General features: G+C 62.0%; 1 protein-coding gene across 2 annotated transcripts in view; it reads right to left on the bottom strand.

Moving 5' to 3' along the window:
* Window positions 1–595: 595 nt before the first annotated feature.
* The window catches only part of ANP32A (acidic nuclear phosphoprotein 32 family member A), a 36,913-nt gene continuing 17,419 nt past the window's right edge, over window positions 596–20,089 (bottom strand). For both annotated transcript variants that reach the window (XM_055125358.1, XM_055125357.1), the window contains exons 2-7: window positions 9,193–9,342; window positions 8,879–9,001; window positions 5,772–5,973; window positions 4,824–4,921; window positions 2,056–2,122; window positions 596–1,849 (exon numbers count right to left, since the gene is read on the bottom strand). In XM_055125358.1, the coding sequence (XP_054981333.1) occupies window positions 1,788–1,849; window positions 2,056–2,122; window positions 4,824–4,921; window positions 5,772–5,973; window positions 8,879–9,001; window positions 9,193–9,342 (702 nt within the window). In that variant the 3' untranslated portion in view covers window positions 596–1,787. The remainder of the gene's footprint in view (window positions 1,850–2,055; window positions 2,123–4,823; window positions 4,922–5,771; window positions 5,974–8,878; window positions 9,002–9,192; window positions 9,343–20,089) is intronic.

The raw sequence follows: 20,089 nt of genomic DNA on the forward strand, positions 1-20,089 counted from the left end.
GAGGCGGGTAAGCACCTCTTCTTCTCACAGACGGAACCAACCAATTACTCAAAATGAAGTTCTTGGTTTGGTTTTCTTGTGTGTGTGTGTGTGTGTGTGTGTGTGTGTGTGTGTATGTGTGCGCGTGTGCACACCAGTGTCTGAATTTCTGACTCCCTTTGTAAGTTGGGTTTGTGTGTGATGTCGAGGATGGAACCTCACCCCCCCTCCCCGAGGCATATACTCTGAGCCCCAATTCCATCTTGATCTTAGGGTTCCCCCTAATGAAGCTTAATGAAGAAAGCAGAGTCTGGCTTTGAGACCCAAAGGACCCAAACATGATGATGGTGGCACTCCACACCTCGCTGGTGACCGTAAGGAAAGAGACACCTCTTCTTTGGAGAGGGGGGTACACCTGGCCGTGCTCAGGACTTACTCCTGGCTCACTCCTGGTGGGGCTCAGGGGACCCTATGGGGTGCCGGGATTGAACCCGAGTCAGCTGCCTGCAAGGGCCTTACCTGCTCGCTGCTGTTTCTCTTGCTCAGGAACCTCCTTTTATTAGCCCGGAGACGGGGAGTCTCTCCGGTCCCCCAGGAAAGAAGCCATCCCCCAAAAACTTGTATAAAAAGATTTATTGAAATTTATCAATGACAAACAGACATAAAACTCAAAGTTTGGCTCTTCTGAGGGGGGCGGAGAAGACCTGGTGCAGGCGCCGCTTTACACAGACGAGTCGGGGTGGCGGGAGTCCGCGCGCAGCTCCCCAGGGGATCCGGACCGACGGACACCGACCAGCACGCTCGCCGGGAGTTTGCAGTCATTTCGGGATTCCCACTCAGTAAGAAAATACAATTTTGCGCTTATCTCCCCCTTCCCGCCCCCCTGTGCTCGGGTGTATGAAAAAGAGCCCCCCGCCAACCTTGGGAAGCGCCGCCTGCCCACGCGGGAGCTTGTCAGCGGGAGCCGAGCACGGAGCACAGGGGGACGGGCTACCTGGGCACCGTGGGGCCCCGAGGGCGCTCATCTTTCCCAGAACCAAGAGGACGGCGCTTTCGAGATTTCCCAAAGAGGCTGTGTCCGAGGTTTACTCCTTCCCTGGGAAAGGAATTGCCAAACGCACTCGCCCCAGAGCCGGGGGCCCGCCCAGGCCTGCTCTCTGGCCCACAGCTCCAGGGGTGACGCATCTCTCAGGAGAGAGGGGCCACCACCATCTGTGACCGGGAAGGGGCGGGAGATGGGGACCCCCGCCCCAGACACACACACCAGTGCCTTGAGGTCGCTATTTACAAACCAGAGCGCCGGGGGCCGCAGGCCGCAGAGATCGGGGGCCCAGGACAAGAGGTAGGTCGAGGCTGGAGCTCAGCCCCTCCTGGGCTCTAGGAAACCAAACCGGGGCCAGCCAGGGCCTCCCCATGCTCTCCGGAGACTCGGACAACACCAAGAGATATTGGGGCCCTCGCGAGCGGCCCCTGAGAGGGGGAGCACGTGGCGCATGCCAGAGGCGTTCCTCAGCTCTTGCCGTGTACCGGGACCAAACCAGACACAAAGAAAAAGGAGAGGAAGGTCGGGGGAGAGGGGGGGAAAAAAAATAAAGAGTGGCAGTAAAAATAGTATTTTATTCCACCCCCTCCCCCCTCCCCCCACAACCCCCAGTACACTTTTCCCCTCTGGTTCCCACAGCAACATTACAATCAGAAAAAAATAAGTTTCGGGGGGCGGGATTTGGGGGGGAGGGGTGACGGGGTAAAAACAGTCAAATCACAATAGGAATTTTTGTTTGTTTGTTTTTCAAAATAGGTTATTCCACTTAGTCATCTTCTTCACCCTCGTCTTCCGGTTCTCGTTTCCGCTTCTGCGTCTTCTCTCCTTCTGCAAGAGGAAGGCACAGACAGTGAGGCCCAGGGGCTCTCGGCGGCCCCCACTGCCTGAGGGGCCCACGGTGGCCGGACGCTGCCCTCCCAGCACCCAGGGGCACCGTGCGTGCAAGGCCCGGCAGCCAGAGGGATGTGCAGCTCGGGCCCAGGGCCACCGTCTAACCGCTACCGAAGGGAGGGAGAGTAATAAAGGTTTCATACCACCAGGTCCTTCTTCTTCCTCTTCCTCGTCATCTACTTCCCCGTCGTTATAGCCTTCCTCCTCTTCCTAGGAGAGAAGAGGCAGATGGACATCAAGGACACGCAGAAGGTCACCTAGAGCCCACGGCAGCTGCCCGGCCTGATGGACGCAAGGCAGGAGCCTCGGTCAAAGGCCCTTTTGCAGGAGCCGATGAACAGTCTGAAGCCCTTTTTCCCAGGCGCAGCGGCAATCCCGGGAACTCGGGACGCTTCCCAGGGCGAATGTTCCGAGGAGATCCCGTCCCCGGCGTGTCCAGCAGGGGCCACTCTGGCTTCAGGGGAGGACCCAAGCCCAAGCTCCCAAACATCCAGATTCTGGGGACCAGTCCAACCTCGCCCAGCCCAGCCCCTTCACCCTCCCCAACACTTGGACTAGCTGGGCAGGGCAGGAGAGGGGCCGGGGCCACGATCGTCCCAGATTAAGGACACGGCTGGGCAGCCCCTGAAGGTCACACTCAGCGAGCATCCGCATCATTGGGAGAACTTGATGACAGACCTCTTTATTGACAAGGGAAAAGACCTTCTCAAGGTCACCAAATATTCCCTTGATAGTCTGTGTGCTAAGACTCTGTGTGTGTGTGTGTGTGTGTGTGTGTGTGTGTGTGTGTGTGTGTGTGTGTGTGTGTGTGTGTGTGTGTGTGTGTGTCTGCTCTAGAAATCTGCCACTGGTCAGTGAGATGACCAAAACAAGGTGGAAATCCATTAGCCAATACAACTTACTGCCCCACTGCCCTGTTCTGAGGAACAGCCTCTTGCTAACTCCTTACTTTTAAAGTAGCTACAATATTTTGCTTTTGGGGGATTATTCTGTGTGTCTTGTTTTTTTTGGGGGGGTGTCCCACCCAGTGGTATTCAGGGCTTCCTTCCTGGCTCTGTGCCCAGGAATCACTCCTGGCAGGCTCAGGGGACCACATGGGATGCCGGGGATTGAACCCAGGTTGGCCATGTGCAAGGCAAGCTCTCTCCCCACTGTCCTATTGCTCCAGCCCCTAAACACCTACAATCTTTCAGGGAGGAGCCCGATCAGCCTTGACCCAGGGAGACAAGGACAGCTAGACAGCAGGACAGCTGGACGTGAGGCTTGAAGCACTTCCAGCGTCCGCATGTTCTGGATGGGCCCATGGGAGCAGTCGTCTGAGGGGCCAACAGACAGGGGTGCAGCCTCCACCAAGGAACAGAAAATGGGGGGCGGCAGACACACATGGGGCCCTGCCACTGCCCCGCCTCAGGGCTACACCTGCCAGGGCTGGGGAAGTCAGCGGACCTACTTCAGGCCAGACTCAGGGGGCCACAGGCCACTGGGTCAGAGCGGGGCTCCTCGGGCCAGCAGGCCCCGGTCCTCGGGCCCTCCCCAGTCCAAAAGGAACGTCTGGGTTTGCTTCTGTTCACTCGGCCTGGGTCCGGGCAGCGCTGGGGACCGAGCACAGGCCTCTCCCATGAAGCCGTGGGGCCCCACGGCCCAGCCACACCGTCTGCCTCTCCTGACACCCTGGAGCACTTCAAAGGTCTGACTAACACGCAGCTACCAAGAGTTGTCCAGAATCCGAGTCACGGAGAACGAGTGCTGGGAAGCATCAGGACGGATGCCCGTGGGCCCGAGCTCAGGGCCAGCCTGGCGGGGCGGCGGGGAGGGGACACAGGACGAGTGGTCAGACCCTCTGGAAGCATCCTGCTTACAAGTGACCACTTAACCGCTTCAAAATGCACCGACACCTGTCACCACCAGCTGTGAGATGACCCTCACCGGACAGGGGAAGGAGTAAGAGAGGCCAGTGATGCCTGTTCCATCAGCGCCGGCCTGTCCTGCTCTCCGGCCCTCCCAGGGCTGAGGGGATGCGGGAGGCAGCCCCAGCCAGCTGTGCAGCCCGAGCACCGAGCCCACAGCCCGAGGCGTCCCTGATCGCGCACAGCTTCACCTCTTGTGTGTGGGGCTGGAGGGGGGCCACACTGGGGGTGTGCAGAACAGGCCCCCGACACCCCCGGGAGGCGGAGCGCACGCCCTGCCCTGGGGCCGACAGACACCACCGCCTAAGATCGCACGCTCAGCAAACGGGGACGAGAAATGCGCGCGAACACATTTTCTGAAAACCCAGAGACGAGGCTCAGGACCTGTTTTCAGCTCAGGAGAGAGCACGCCTCAAAGGGCGGCATGCCCCCACCCCAGACAGAAAGAACACTAAAGAAATGAGGGAGGGGGGCTGGAGAGATGGCACAGCGGGTAGGGCGTTTGCCTTGCATGTGGCCAACCCGGGTTCAATTCCCAGCATCCCATACGGTCCCCCAAGCACTGCCAGGAGTAATTCCTGAGTGCATGAACCAGGAGTAACCCCTGTGCATTACCAGGTGTGACCCCCCAAAAATAATAAAATAAATAAATTAAATTAAAAAATAAAGAGAGCGCGGGTGAAGCCACAGTACAGGGAGGGCGCTTGCCCAGAGACCAACGAAGAAATGAGGTTCAGAGGCTTGCAGAAAGGACACAAGTACCCTCTTCCTTGCTGGCCTCCAGAACCCTTCTCCCACACCCCAGGCTGGCTGCAAGACCCCCAGAGCAGCCCAACAAAAAGGGCCTAAATATTTCTGACTTCCCAGACCCGGGCACCAGGTTGTGAGGGCACAGGCCCTGGGGCAGCAAGTGAGGAGCACTCAGGGAGCACGGAGAGTGGAGGGAGCACTCAGGGAGCACCGAAGTGGAGGGAGGGAGTTCTTCTCCCAATGCGGCCTCTTACCTCCTCCTCGCCACTCACATCCTCCTCTTCACCTTCTTCCTCCTCATCCTCATCCTCCTCGTCTTCCACTAGCTGGGCGTCCTCGTCATATTCCTCTTCTGCAGGGGGACCGGGGACAAGCACAGGACCAGTGGTGAGTGGGCAGCCCCCTCCCGGCACCGGGCACGAGAGGGGAGGGTGGCAGCACCCTCTGTGCGGGGCCTTTGGGCTTCCTCCACACCCACCCAGGCCCGGGGCCACAGGAATCCCCGAAGATGACTGGGAGACCAACTCTCCCGGCCTGCTGGAGCCCAGGGGAAGGAGCCGCTGAGCAGGGGGAGGGACAGCAGAGACACGGGGGCCACGGGGCTTGTTTGAGGTCACAGGTAGCACCAGCCATGGCGAGGCCAGGAACCAGGTCTCAGGGCCTGAGACTGTCACCGGCACGGCGTGGGGCGTGTGGCGTGGGGGTGAAGGCAGGAAACCCTGTATCCGACTGGCAGCGACGTGCTGCAGCACGGGGGTGAGACAGGACGCGCGCTCCCCTTTCTCCGCGTCCTCCTTCCTGCACACCCCAAACGCGGTGCTGGGGTCCCCCTTCCTGGGGCGCCCCGGGCTCCGGGCTGCACCCTACCAGTCCCGGCCTGTGGCTCTGGGGTGGCAGCCACCAGGGGGCCCCACAACCTCGCTGGCTCGTGACCTACTTCCTCTGCCCGCTTCAGGCACCCCCTCTACCTCCACCGAAGGGTCCCGTCCCAGAGAACAGTGACGGTGGCACCTCAGCCGCCTCTCGGGGCTTGGGACTCGAGGCCCATGTGGCAGTGAGGCCTGGGGGTGGGAGGGAGGGAGGGAAGGAGGGGAGGGAGGGAGGCCAAGGCTACAGGTTTGTTCTCTGGGGTGCTCGAGAGGGAGACCAAGGCACGGTGGATGCCCCTCTCGGCCCCGCCCCCTCCCCTCCCAGCCACGCACCATCCTCGTCCTCCTCGTCGTCCTCCAAGCCCTCCTCCACGTAGCCCTCGGCGTCCGAGTCCGACGCCTCCTTGTCGTCGCGGTCGTAGCCGTCCAGGTACGTGAGCTGCGGGAGGAGCTTGAAGACGTTTTCTCGGTAATCGTTCAGGTTGGTCACCTCGCAATTGAACAGGTCTAAGCTCTTGAGGTTTTCTAACTTTTTCTGCCAACACAAACAGACGGGTCCATAAGTAAGTGGCCCCGGGCAGCATGGGGAGCCCGGGCACGGGGGAGAGAGTGGGCGAGGGGACGGTGGCGAACACGGAGACGGGCCCGACACAAGGCGGGAGGGCCTCCATTCTCTGAGACCGGGGGAGAGCCTTGACCTCACAGCCTCGGGCCGGGCAAGCCTGGTTCAGCTATTACAGCTTCTGCCTTCGTGAGGGTCTGGAAATCCTCCCTCGGATCGAGAATCAGACCCGGGGCTCAGACATGCCTGTGTCTTGCCGCTGAACCACACCCCCAGCCCAGCCTGGGGCTCTCGTGGTGCACTGCCAAGTCCCGCTGCCTGTGACCACGACCGAGAGGGCAGCAGAACAAGGACACGAGGCTGACCCGGTACCCGAGCAGAACGGTGGCGGCAGCGGGCTGGCAGCAATGCTCAGCATCTTACTCGCGGCGCCCGCACAGTGACCCCATGGCCCAAGGAAGGGGCAAGAGCGTCTCTGCTCTGCAGACAAGGAGGGGAGGGCAGAGTGGGATTCGGTCAGCCAACTGCGTGTTTTAAGGGACAAGAGGAAAGCTGAGCGCCGCCTCGCGCTGCTCCAGGATTCTCTGTGTCAAGGCTACGAGTTCTAGCCTGCGTGATGCCTGCTTCGGTGGCTGGGGAAACTGAGGCCCAGCGAGAAAAAGCATCACACAGCGAACAAGAATCAGGGCCACTGTGGTGCTCGCCTTGCGGACGGGAGCCTTAGTTCTGTCCCCAGCACTCCAGGTCCCCTGGTGCAACCCCTGAACCAAATCCAAGTAAGAGCCACCTTGACCCCACCTTGACCCCACGTGTCTTCAAATCACAGTCCATGCTGGGAACTCAGTTTTGCTTAAGAGCTGGGGCCGGACAGAGTCCAGGTTAGCTTAAGGCAGCCACCCTTGGCGTATGTGGATCTGGTCCCCTGAGCATTATCAGGTGTGGCCCCAAAACACAGAATGAATGAAATGAATGAGTCAATGGGAAATCTCAGAAAGATCTCGCCAGGGCCGGAGCAATAGTACAGTGGGGAGACTTTGCCTAGTGCAGCCAGGCCGGGTTTGATCCCAGCATCCCAGACGGTCCCCTGAGCTCCGCCAGGAGTGATTCCTGAGTGCAGCTGAGCCAAGAGAAAGCCGTGAGCATCGCTGAGTGCGGTTCCAGAACAGACAAAATCCCAAACAAACCCAAAAAACCAATGAAAGAAAGATCTCCTATGCACCCCTGGTCATTTGGACGTGCAGACCAGGCCCTGGTCGTTTACCCATCATTCTGACTGATAATCAGGCCAAGAGGAGCTGAGCAGCTGTGAGGCCTGGGCGGTCAGGAGGGGCCGTGGGCGTGGCCTCACCTCCCCCAACACACAAACTCCCAGGGACCAGAACCCCGGCCAGTAGAGGTAGGGCAGGGCACGCAGGGAACTGCAGAGGGTCCAGAGAGCAGCCCCGTGCACCGAGGGACAGGGCAGGCGTGAGTGTGGAAGGAAAGTGCCACCTTCGTTTCTGCCACCCGGACCACCTGCCGACACCACCCCCCCAGCCTCCCCAGAGGGACAAACACACTCTCTGGACAAGAAGTCACAGTCCGGAGAGATAGTACAGTGGTTAGGGTGCTTCCCTGGCACACGGCCTACCCAGGCTCTGTCCCCGAATCCCACATGGTCCCCCGAGCACCACCAGGAGTGATCCCTGAGCACAGAGCCAGGAGTAACCCCTGCGCATCCCGGGGTGTGGCCCCAAAGAACAAAACAAACCAGAACCCTAGGATCCAGGATCAGGAATGAAAGTCAGTGGAAAAGCACGTGCCTTGCAAGTGTGAGGCCTGACTTAACCCAGAAAGAAAAGAAAACGGAAAGGGCCCCATGAACTCAGAGCTCATCCTGTACGCCCTGGAAAGGGAAACGTGACGAACACTGGCAAAACAGTCACAGGGTCTCCCCTCCCCCGATTCTAAGTGTGTAGTTGATACGAGGGTTTTTTCTGTTTGTTTTTGGATGACACCCAGCAATGCTCAGGACTTACTCCCGGCTCTGTGCTCAGACTCCTGGCGCAGGGCTTAGTGGGGGAACAAAGGGGGCACCGGGAATTGACCCCGGGTGTAAGGATCTACCAGTGCACTATCTTATCCAGCCCTTGTGTGTGTGTGTGTGTGTGTGTGTGTGTGTGCGTGCGTGCACTCACGCACTCAAGAGACACGGTGTCCACGGCTAGCACATGCGAACCATGTGCCTGAACTCCCCCGAATTCTCTGTTCCTGTCCACATGCTTCTTCCCCACGGAGCACCCCCCTCCTTCCACAGCCCCCAGTGTCATTCTGACCACGACCCCTGGTGTACACTGGCCTCTAAGAGACCACCCAAAAGAACCAGACACACCCTCGGGTGCCGGGAGCCTGGTCACAGCAAGAACTGGACACCAGGGGCTGGTCCCCAAGCCACGCAGCTCTGCCGCCCACCCCACGGATGATCGCCCCCAGACTCCTGCCGCCAAGGACACGAGGCGTGTCCCCGTCCAGGGTGAGCTTAACCTGGGTGGCTCCTCCCTTGCCACAGATGCAGCCACACTCCAGGCCCGAAGACAGGACAGCCCGGGAGTGTCAGCGGGAAGTGATGAGTCCCGGCTCTGTCCCCACCCACCCGCCCACTGTCACCCAGAAAAGTTGCTGCGCTCAAGACCCGCCCCGCCCCCCCCCCCGCCCCGTTTCTTTACGGCTGGAGCAAAGTGGTTCTGTCTGCGTTCCTAGCACAGGAAGAGTCAAGTGAGGTCAGATAAATGAAAAACAGAACCAAACAAAATAAAACCCCGCCAGAGGAGAATCCCCTGGCATCAGACCTCCCCAGCCTCCCCCGGGGACGGGGACAAGGGGGTCCCCCGTGACTCACCAGCGGTTCTATTGTGCTGAGGTCTTTAATTTTGTTGCCACTTAAATTTAGATGCGTGAGGTTCGGACACTTTTCTGCCAATACTTCCAGGCCCCCTGAGACTCTGTTATCGCTTAGTTCAAGCTAAACGAGGCAGGGAGAGAGAAAAAAAGCAGAAACAGCTCTGAAAACGAAGGCCCCGGGCATCCGCTGACTGGCCAGGACGGAAGCAGGTGTCGGGGGTTGGCGTACAGGTGTGTGGCAGCCTGGTCATGCCCCCCCAGCAACACCGACTCCCCCCCTGCCCCCCAGCCCCCGGCCCCTCACTCTCTCACCTTCTTAAGTTTGTTTAACTTTGGTAAGTTTGCGACTGAGCTGAGTCCGACGTTGATCGTACTTAAGAACTCCAGCTCCTCAAATTCATCTGTGAGACCCTCAATTTTGCCGTCATTCGACCGACAGTTGTCCAGGACGAGCTCTTTGACCTGCAGAGGAGAGGAAGGGAAGAAGCAGCTGTGAGGAAGGGGTCTGTGGCAGGGGAGGCTAAGGGGAGGGAGGGAAGGAGCCCCCCTGCTTAGGAAACTCCTGCTTCTGGGGTCCTCCCAGCCCTGGGAGGAGGGAAATGTGGGGGTGAATGAGCTGCACAGTGAGGGGTAGGGGGGCTGCAGGCAAGGGCTGACTCGGTGTCCCTGCGGCCGTGGGCATGGCTGACGGTCTCATCCCAACCCGTCTGCCACAACTTCCGAAACTCCATCACGAACTGAATCCCGAAGGTCAGAGCGCTAGAGCGGTGGGCAGGGCATTTGCCTTGCCTGCATCCCACCCACGTTCAACCCCCGAGCCCACCAGGAGTGATCCCCGGACACGGAGCCAGGAAGGAAGCTCTGAGCACGGCTGCGTGTGGGCCCAGAACAAAATAAAGCAAAACCAGCAGAAAGAGTCCCCAAACCAGAGGCGTCAGCCCGACCATCCGATCAGACGCCCACCCCCGGCCACACGCACCTCCCATCCCCAGCGTCCCCCCCGCCCTCTCTGGCGCGGAGACCCTGCCCTGCCCGCCGGCCTGGCCTCCATCACCCACAGCCCCCACCTAGCCAGAGTCCGCAGACTCCCATCCACGAGAGCTCCGTGTGAGGGTGGCACGTACGCCCTCGGGCCGCCCCGTCCAGTTCACTGACGCCATGGACAGAGACACGCCGAGCTCCACGGCTGGCGTGGCCAGGTCCAGTCTGATGTGAACAGACCAGGAATCCACATCGGGCCCGAGGCAGGCCAGGCCCAGAAGTCTGGGGCTTGCTTACTGGGGGTGGGGTGGGGTCACGTGGCCATGTGCAGGGCCCACTGCAGGCCGTGCTCCGAGGACTGTCTGTGTGTGGTGCCAGGGACTCAACCAGGGTCATCACAGGCAAGGCCTTATCTCCTGTGCAATCTCGGGGCCCCTACAAGTCTGTTCTGGTCTGGCTGCCACACCCGGCAGAGCTCATGGCTTACCCCTGGCTCTGCACTCGAGATCACTCCTGGGGGGCTCCGGGACAGTCTGGGGTGTCGGGGACCGAACCGGGGCCGGTGGGGTACAAGGCCAGTGCCCTCCCCGTCTGTGTCTCTAGACCCCCCCCAGAGACAGGCTTCCCCCACCTTCTGAGGGCTCAGACCTGTTAACTGAGACAGGTCAGGAGGGGCCGGGAATGGGGTGGGGGCCATTCAGGGAGGTTCCCCTGAGTCGGGTCTCCTTGCCCTGGGGATTGGACACAAAGACTCAGTCCAGCTCCCCACACAGTGGGGACAATAGTCAACTCCAGCAAAGACTCTATCCAGATCACCAGGTCTCTGCTGAGCCCTCAGCACTCACCACTGTGTGTGTGTGTGTGTGTGTGTGTGTGTGTGTGTGTGTGTGTTCGCGCACGCACAACCCCAAACACTCCCCAGCAATCCCGGGCCCCGGGCACCCCTGTCGCCCAGCTGTCCACTGCAACTCTGGCCGCTGCTCCTCCTGCAGGGGCGGGAACGGCCCCCGCCCGTGGTCCCCACCCTGGTGACACTTCCTCGTAACCAAAGCACAAACCCAACCCAGCCAGGCCGGCCTGGAGGCCGCAGCCACGGGCAGCGCTGGTCAGAGTGGCAGGAGAGGCCGGCTTGGGCCCGAGGAAGCTGGGAGCACCCTAAAGCCCAACTCCTGAGCGCTGCTCGGGGTGTCTGAAGCAATCAGACGGGGGGGGGGGGGAAGGGAGAGCCGGGGCCGGGGGCCACCCGTGGGGTCAGAGTGTACGCTCTGCATGCCGGCACCCGGGGGTGGGTCCCCAGCACCCCACCGCCCCGGCCCCCTCGCCAGCCCAGCCGAGAGCGCCCCGGGTGCACGACACACCAGGAGGCCCAGAGCTGCTGGCCCGCCCCGCCCACAGACAGCAGCCCCCAGGGGATGTGACGATGGGCAGGGGGGCATTCGGCGGACCCCCTCCCAGAGGGCCATGCTGAGCTGTGGTGCTGCAGTTCTGGGGTCCAGGGCGGCAGCAGGCTCCCAAACCTCTACCTCCTCCCGAATACGCGGCCGGCCCCCTGCCCGGCGGCACCCCAAGTCCTCCCATGGGCAGCGCTCGCCCCTGGTCACCCGGGGTCTGCTCTGCTGAAGGAAGGACGGGGAAGGCGGCAGCGGGAGCTGGGGCCCAGCTCCCTGCCAAAGCCTGGGTGTGAGCTAAGCGCAAAGTTAAAATTAAACTGAAAATTTGTACTTTGGGTTGAGTCTCTCTCCCGATTCCTCTGGCCGTTTAAAAATAGCCAAATGTGGTCTCTCCCTCTCCCTCTCTCCTTCTCTCTCTCTCCTTCTCTCGTTCTCTCTCCCTCTCCCTCTCTCTTCCCCCTCCTTCTCTCTCCCTCTCTCTCTCTCTCTCTCTCTCTCTTTCTCTTCCTCTCTCTCCCCCCTCCTTCTCTCTCTCTCCCCCTCTCCCCCTTCTTTCTCTCTCTCTCTCCCTCTCTCCTCTCCCCCCTTCTCCCTCCCCGCCCAGCTGGAGCGAGTCTCCAGGTGCCGGGAGCACTGTGCAGACCCGGGGCAGCCCGCCCAGAAGCCAGCGGCCTGCTTTCCCCGGGGCTCAGGCACCCCCGGGAGGCGGCCGTGGACAGACGCCGAAGGCTCGTGGGAAATGTCCAGCCTCAGTGTTTCCAGAAAAGTCTGTCCCTGAGCAAGGACACGGCGGTGATGTCCGGGGCACACGTGACTGCTCGCAAGGGCAACTCGCCACCTGACCGCGTCCGCGAGACCAGATCCCTGCAGCTCCGTCCTGAGCACTGCGGGCGGCTCCCTCCCAGGCCCGGGCCTAGCTCCGGCCTCCCCCCTCGGCCTCCCCCCTCCCCGGCGCGCATGTCTGCAGGCAAATCCAGCTCAAGGCGTGCCCCGCCCCCACCGGCATCACCGGGCACGGAGGACAGCTGACCCAGGAACCACTTAATCATGTACTAAGCATCCGATCCCCCTGGAGGTCAGGGACTGTCCTTCCCCATAATCAGCCTAGCGGGGAGTGGACACCAGGCAACTGCGCAACATGCACACGGTCCTGTCGGCTGGCCGGGCGCGCGGTGCCTTCGGCGAGCGGCCGGGACTCGGGGGCCAAGCGGGCGCCGTGGGGGGCACGGACACGCCTTTCACACGGTCTCGCCCTCTCTCTTCCCGGTGGGGCCACGCCCAGGGGTCACGCCTGGCTGGGTGTCGAGACCGGAACTGCGGTCACGTGGGCGCGAGGCCCGCCCCGCCCCCACTCCACGTCTAACGCGCATCAGCGGCGCTGTTCCCGCGAGTGCGTCCCGCGTCCAGCACAGGCGCGGCACACGGGTCCCCACCAGCAGCGGGCGGGCCTGGGGAGGGGACAGCGCACTTGCCTCCCCCGGGACCACACGACAGGGACCGGGAAGGGTCAACAGGGGTGGGGGGGATCACTCTGACCCAGCCTGGACGGTCCCGGCCCTGCAGAGCGCAGGGCAGCAGGGGGCCAGTGGCGCCACTGAGGTCGCGAGAAGGCCAGAAGGAGCCAGCTGCACCTAGCGCTTCCTCTGCACACCCACTGAGGCATGGGGCAGACACGGGCCGGCTCCCCTGACCTCCGGGGCCGCCAGCCCTTGACAACAAGGCCCACCACCACCACCACCATGGACAGCGGGTGAAACGGAATCTCATCCTCTGAGCACTCCCGGCTTGGGAAACGTCACGGGACCCAGAATCACACATTTCTCGTGTGGCTGGAGGGTCCCAGCGACCAGCCCTGGCCTCCCGCCAGCAGACCACACACTGCAGCCTTTGGCATCTCCCTGACCGACTCGGTCACCTCGACGGCTGTGTCCACCAGGCGAGGGCCAAGAATGGGGACACCGGCAGGCCGGCAAACCCTACACCCCAGCACCTGCCTCACACACGCGAGGCCTGGGAACATTCTGGAGATCTAGAATGTTCCCGACCATTCTAAACCCCGATTCCTCCCCCCTCGCCCAGCAGCAACAATGCCTGTCACTTTGGTTTCAGCCTTGCCAGTCCCTGACCAGTTTCCTTTGCAGGTTCGAGTCTCGCAGGCCTCAAATCCAAGTGACCCCGGGTGCTTCTGGAGCCCGTGGGTTTTAAATGGGTCAGCTTTAAATGGGCCATCCCCTGTTGCAGGTTCCATTTCTAGCTCGACGGCCCAACGTTGGGACGCGGCAGTGGAGAGAGCGACACGCTTCTTCCCCAAGGTGCCCAGCAAGGCTGCAGGCTACGCCGGTTCCTGCTGCTCGCGCCCCGGCAGCCCGAGGCCCGTGGACGGTCCGGGTGGCCAGCCCTGGTGGCCAGCCCTGGCAGGCTCCAGGAGGGCAACCAGTCGTTTGAGAGAACATCTGGGTCCCTAGGATGGCCGGGAGCGAGGCCGCCGAGGGGCAGAGCACACTGGCCTGGCATGCACGAGGCCCCGGGTCTCACCCTGGCCCCAGGAAGAGCAACCGGGTCGGCACCAGCAGCCCAAATCTCCAGGAGCTCACACACAGCTGAGCCCCTCGCCCTCGCCGGGGCTGGTCGCCGGCCCGTCTGCTCATTTTTGCTTTAGCACGACCCACCGTTGAGCGTTTTCTTCCCAGAAGCAGCTGCAAGGTCAGCACTGGGCCCGGGTGCCAGAGCTGGAAGGTTCTGCCCCAGCGCCGGAACCGGCCCGACAGCAGCTACCGAGACAGCAGCCGGGGGAGCTGTCCCGGGCTCCGGGCTCCGCCAACAGGAGCTGCTCTGGGGCCCGAGGCAGCCAGCACTGGGTCTCAGAGTCCCCGTTCCTTTGAGGGGCAGGGTCCCTCCTCCTCGGGGAATAGAACCCCAAACCCCTCCAGAAGAAAAACATCGAGTCCCGGGTTCCTGTTTGCTTCCGACAATAGAGCCCGAGGCCGGCGAGGCGCGCGGCAGGCAGTGACGCCACCTTATTATTTTAGGGAACCGGGGACGCAGGCCGAGGCAGGCGCTGCCGCGGTAATTAAGCTGTCTGCCAGGGCCGGCGGGGGGGAGGGCCGGGCTCACACAGACCCTGTGACTGGCTCCCCACTGCCGCCGGGGGGAGGGGGGAGGACCGCTCCGCTCCTGCCTCGCCAAGACAGACAGCTGGGTCCACTGCAGAGGCAGGGCGGGGGAGAGCCTGGGTGCCTGCTCAGCGCACAGGCGGCCGCGGCTCCGGCCCCCTTCTCCCATCCCTCCCCTCGCCGCTGTTCTAGTTTCCATTCCACTTCAAGCACTTTTCGTCTCCTCCTCCTGCAGGAAGCCTCCCCTGATTGCCAACCCTTCACCCTCACCCACTGTGACTGAGGAGCACTGAGAGCCGGTACAGAGCTGTGGGCATCAGGGAGCAGAAAGGAGGCGCCTCGGCACCCTGGGGGGGGGGGGGAAGTGCGGGGGTGAGGGACAAGGGCTTCCCCAACTGGATGTCTGCCAGCCCGCTGAGCCACCTTCAGGGGTGCAGGGACGATAGAGCGGAACTGGGGAGCACGGTCAGTGAGGGCCCAGGGCCAGGAGCCCCGCGGTGAGTGCTGTGCACCCCAACCCAGGCACGAGGCCGTGAGGACCCTCTCTCCGCAGACCACCCTGGAGCCACAGTCCATCCCACCGTGGGGCCTGTGCCGGCCAGGGCGCTGGGAGGGGGCCGGGCACCGAGCAAGGATCTGGCAATCTCCCGGCTCGTCCGACTCCCAGGACCAACAGCCCGAGACATGGGTGCTGGGTGCTGCGGGGCGGGGGGCCGGCTCCACCCAACTGCTGAGCACCCCCCAGGGTCCTCACCCAGCCCACTGACCACACCCGCTGCCCCTCCCCACCCCACTCAGGAGGCTGGAGAAGGTCCAGACAGCAGAGGGCGCCATAAGCTCCGCGCCGCTGCTCCGAGGGTCCCCTCCCCCCATTCCCGTCGAAAAGCCTTTCACAGCCACAAGCCCAGGGTCCCAACCCCAACCCGCTCAGAGTGCTGACCACAGCCTCAACTAACACGCACACACACACACACCCTCTTCCCCATACCACCCCCAGAGCTCCCACGCTGCACACACACACACAGACACACACACACACCCTCCCTCTTCCCCGTACCACCCCCAGAGCTCCCACGCTGCGCTCACACACACACAGAGACACACACAGAGACACACACACACACCCTCTTCCCCATACCACCCCAGAGCTCCCACGCTGCACGCGCGCACACACACACACACACACACACACCCTCTTCCCCGTACCACCCCCAGAGCTCCCACGCTGCGCTCACACACACACAGAGATACACACACACACCCTCTTCCCCATACCACCCCCAGAGCTCCCACGCTGCACACACATGCACACACACACCCTCTTCCCCGTACCACCCCCAGAGCTCCCACACTGCACACACACACACACACATACACACACCCTCCCTCTTCCCCGTACCACCCCCAGAGCTCCCACACTGCACACACACACACACACACACACACACACACATACACACACCCTCCCTCTTCCCCGTACCACCCCCAGAGCTCCCACGCTGCCCAGCTGGGCTGAGTGTCCCTAAAGAGCCGCTCGGGCCAAGCCAGAACAGGTCACTCGACCAGGGGAGAAGGCAGGGGTGGGGGGGGGAGGGTGGCATAGCTCGGACAGCACCCAGGGACTAAACAGGCACAGGTGCGGCCGCCCTGGCCCCCACGCGCCTCCCAGGTCCCGGAGAAGCTGTGAGTCCCCTCCGGGGAGAGCGCGGTCCCACTCCGGAGCAAACCTGGGAAGCTGGTTTCCCGTCCCTCACCCTGCTGGCTCGACAGGGTGGATCCTGAAGTCGTATTTGGAGCTTTCAGCCCGGCTGGGACCCCTCTGCGAACCCCCCGGAGAGCCAGTGAGGCTGGGCTTACTTCCCATGGCCCATGGGGGACGACAACAGAAAATGTTACCAAGTGGCCCGGGGCTTGGCAAGTGGCCAACCCAGAATGGATCCCCAGAACCCCAGGTGGCCCTCGAGCACCACCAGCAGGGGTCCCTGAGCACAGAACCAGGAGTCAGCCCTGCGCAGGGCTGGGTGTGGGCCCCTCCCCCAAAAACGTTCGTCTGGGAAGCAGACCCCATCGTGTCACCTAAGACTCAGAGGCAGCCGAGTACCGTGATGACCTTACTGCGGAGGGGAGGAGTCTGACATGCTCCTGAGACCTCCGGGCCGGCAGGACCACCTCAGCCCAACTGAGGAGAACCGAGAGCCCGAAGGAACCACCAGAAGTAGGAGGAAGCAGAAGGGGGAACGGCCGTTAGCAAAGGAGCCGGGCCTGATCCGTCCCCCCCCCAATCTGGCCGCCACTGCCGAAATGACAGCCGCCCCAGCCAGGGCAGACACAGGCACAAAGCCCTGGGAGCTGATCTGAGCAGAAACAGGAGACAACCTTGCCGTCTCTGTTCCCCAAGGCCACGGGACACAGCAGCCAGCCAGGGCCACTCAGCAGAAGCCACCAGCCCAGCCGCCCCCGGAGTCGAAGGAGTGTTTATGGTCACGTCACAGTGGGGGAGGGGAAGACACAGAGGATGCTGAGCCCAGGCGTGGACCATGGACATGGACAGCACGGGCAGGGGCGGGGAGCGTGGGCGGGGGCTGCAGGGAGCCCGCGAGGGCCCGTCCCTGTGGGTCTGGCCTCTGCCCCGCGGCTCCACCTTCTCGGGTTTGAGCACCGCAACTGGCCTGCGGTTCTCATCTCAAAATGCACAAACGCCACCCAAAACGCCTTTCGTGCTCCTCAGGAGTCAGGGAGGGAGGGCCGGGGGCTCGGCACAAAAGCAAGCGGGACGGCCCCATTTCCCGGGCAGGGTCTTCAGGCGGGCTCTCTGGCCCCCCGGTTCTACAGGGCAACTGGACACTGGCCTCAGAAGAGGGCCTGAACAATGGGGCGCGACCTTCAGGCATCTGGGGGGGCACGTGCATCTCCCCAGAAGCATCTCGGGAGAGCTCTGGGGGGGCGCGGCCCGCAGCATCAGGGCTGCGCCTGGGAGGGGCCCTGGAGCCTCCCACCCCACACCAGAAGCTGCCCTGGGGACCCGCTCGGAGAATGCTCCAAGTCAAGGAAAACTGCAGGCGGGGCCCACACATTCGACCTGGGCTCCTCTCACACATACACGCATGCATATGCTCACGCACACACGTGCGCGCACGCTGCTGTGAGTCCCCCCCAAAGCGGCATTCCTGTGGGGGCCACAGACACGCTGCCTTGCTCGTCGGCGTTTACACATTGTCTGACAGACTGGGGCAGGGTGTGAGATGGAGCAGGGAACAGGCAAGGAGGGGCCCAGTGACCACCACTCACGTGCGTCCATGAACAGAAATTCAGGCTGCAAAGGGGAGAGGGACCAAGTGGGGGGAAGGGGGCTCTGTTCCAGACGTGCACGCAGCGGGGATCCAAAAGGGGGAGACTTCTGGGAGGCCGGAACAGCCAGACTGACTCCCCCTGAACGGCCACTGAGCTTGGGCCACTGGGGAGTGGGGAGGGGGCAGACGGCCAGGATGACAGGTGTCAAGAGAACTGGCGGAGGAGGAAAAGCAAGAAAGTGGTGGCATGACAACAGGGATGGGGCCTGTTTCTACACACACACGCATGTACATGCACACACACATACGTGCACACACATGTACACATACATGCACACACTGGACAGGGCAGTGGGAAGTCACAGGCAAAGGGAAACAGAAGTGTCTGGACACGAGGCAAGACCATCTGCACAACCCCGTGGGCCTCCTGGAAGGAAGGGAGGCGCGTGACTGCGGCGAGGCACCAGCTGTCTGCAGGTAGAAGAGGCGCACGCCTCGAACCCAGGGGTGCCTGACGCCACACACAGCCGGGCTGTCTCCACAGCTCCTCACAGGACAACAGTGGAGCTTCGGGGGAGTCGCCGCACTCCAGAGCCTGGTCTGTGAAGCGAGGAAAAGCCGAGTCCAGCCAGCCCCAGGGCTCCGCGGGACCAGCCAGTGAGCCAGACTCCGTCCTGCAGAGCCGGGGAGGGGTCTCCCCCCGCAGCCCCCGGCCCAACACCGCCCCCACGGCAGAGACCAGGTCGCTCTGGTTTCTCACACCGCCTGGCACTTAGCTCCTGCTGTTTTTTGGGGGGGTCACACCTGGCTCTGCTCTCAGACATCACTCCTGGGGGGCTCGGGGATGGGATGCAAGGCAAGCACCCAATCTGCTGTACTACTGCTCCAGCCCCTGCCCCACACTGAGCTTTTACTAAATGTTTGCTGAACTGAAAGCATCAAAAATAACCCAGGGAAACATTCTACCAGTGTTTTCCTTCTATTCGGTTGCAACCCTGTGCTAGAATGCTCTAGAATAATCTCTCTTCCCTGAAACGTCCGTCACTTTTGGGAAAGCAAACTTTCTCGGGGAAACAGACTTCAGGGGGTGGGGGTGAATCCTGCAGGCTGTGTTTGCTACAGCACCCCACCTTTCTCCGGCAGCCCAGGCGGGTCCGAGGCCAGCCACTGTGTTTGAAGGGGCTGTTCCCGTGGGAAAGACCACAAAGGCGGTTCAGTTCCACCACCGCACTGGGCTCTTGCTGTCTTTGAGTCACCCCTCGTGATGCTCAGGGGTTACTCCTGGCTCTATTCTCAGGCATCGCCCCTGGCAGGCTCAGGGATGGGAGGCCGGGGATCGAACCCAGGCCGGCTGCATGCAAGGCAAGCGCCCTCCCTGCTGTACTACACCACAACACACCACCCTCCCTGCACACAGAGAAGCCAAGGATGTGGACCGATGCCCGGCAGACAAGCACGCTCAAACCGTGATGTGGAAGGATGGGGTCGTGCCTGGGGCCGGGCACAACGGCTGCTCCCGTCACTTGAGCCTTTCCCCCCCTCGTTTTTAAAATAAGTAACTCACAGTTTCAAAACCAAACAAGTTCATGGGCACCCAGTCCATTCTCCTCTCTCATCCTGTCCTCCTCCTACTCAGAGAAACATCCCCTTGGGGACCCTCCTCGGGCTTCTTGACACATACAGAAGCCAACTCAAAATTGTCTTTTTCTCCCTTCTCCTTCAAACCGACTCTTGTTTCTCACCTCTGCTGTGTTTCGTGTGTGGCGACACCGTCTTCTCATTAAACGAGCCCCTGAGAGACGAGGTCTCTGGGCTGCTTCCAGTCTTCCGCTGTGACTTTATGACACAGATGAAGTGGCACATGTCACTCTTGCAGTGGCCCCGTTTATTAGCCGGGAAGCTGGAATCACCCCACACCAGCCCCACAAGGCAGCAGGCAGTAGCCGCAGAAGCCCACACCCTCACCGGGCCCCGGGGCCCGAGCAGACAGGCCCACTCGCTCTGTGAAGTCAACGGAGACCTTACGCGTCTCCGCACACGCGCTCCCACCCCACCTTGACCCACCCAACTGGGAAAAAACCTCATTCACTTTGTAGCCTTTCTGCAGAGATGAAGAAAAGGCTGCCTAGCGAGTGATGGCCAAGACGGGAAACAAACTAAGCACATAGAAACGCACGTTTCTGCTTAACGTCTCCTCACAGGAGGAATCTCCGGGGCCGAGTGACGGCACAGCGGCGAGGGCACCTGCCCACCTTGCACGCAGCCAGCCAAGGCTCTTTACCCGGAATCCCATATGGTCCCCGAGCACCACCGAGTGTGGCCAACACCCACTTCCCAACGCCCGCCTTGGACACTCAGAGAGGAGCAGTGGGCATCGGCCTGTCCAGTGCCCGTTATTAGTGAGGAGCACCTCCTCACAGGCTAACCCGCCCAG

The sequence above is a fragment of the Sorex araneus genome, chromosome 2 (genome assembly GCF_027595985.1).
Source record: "Sorex araneus isolate mSorAra2 chromosome 2, mSorAra2.pri, whole genome shotgun sequence".
Taxonomy (NCBI): Eukaryota; Metazoa; Chordata; class Mammalia; order Eulipotyphla; family Soricidae; genus Sorex; species Sorex araneus.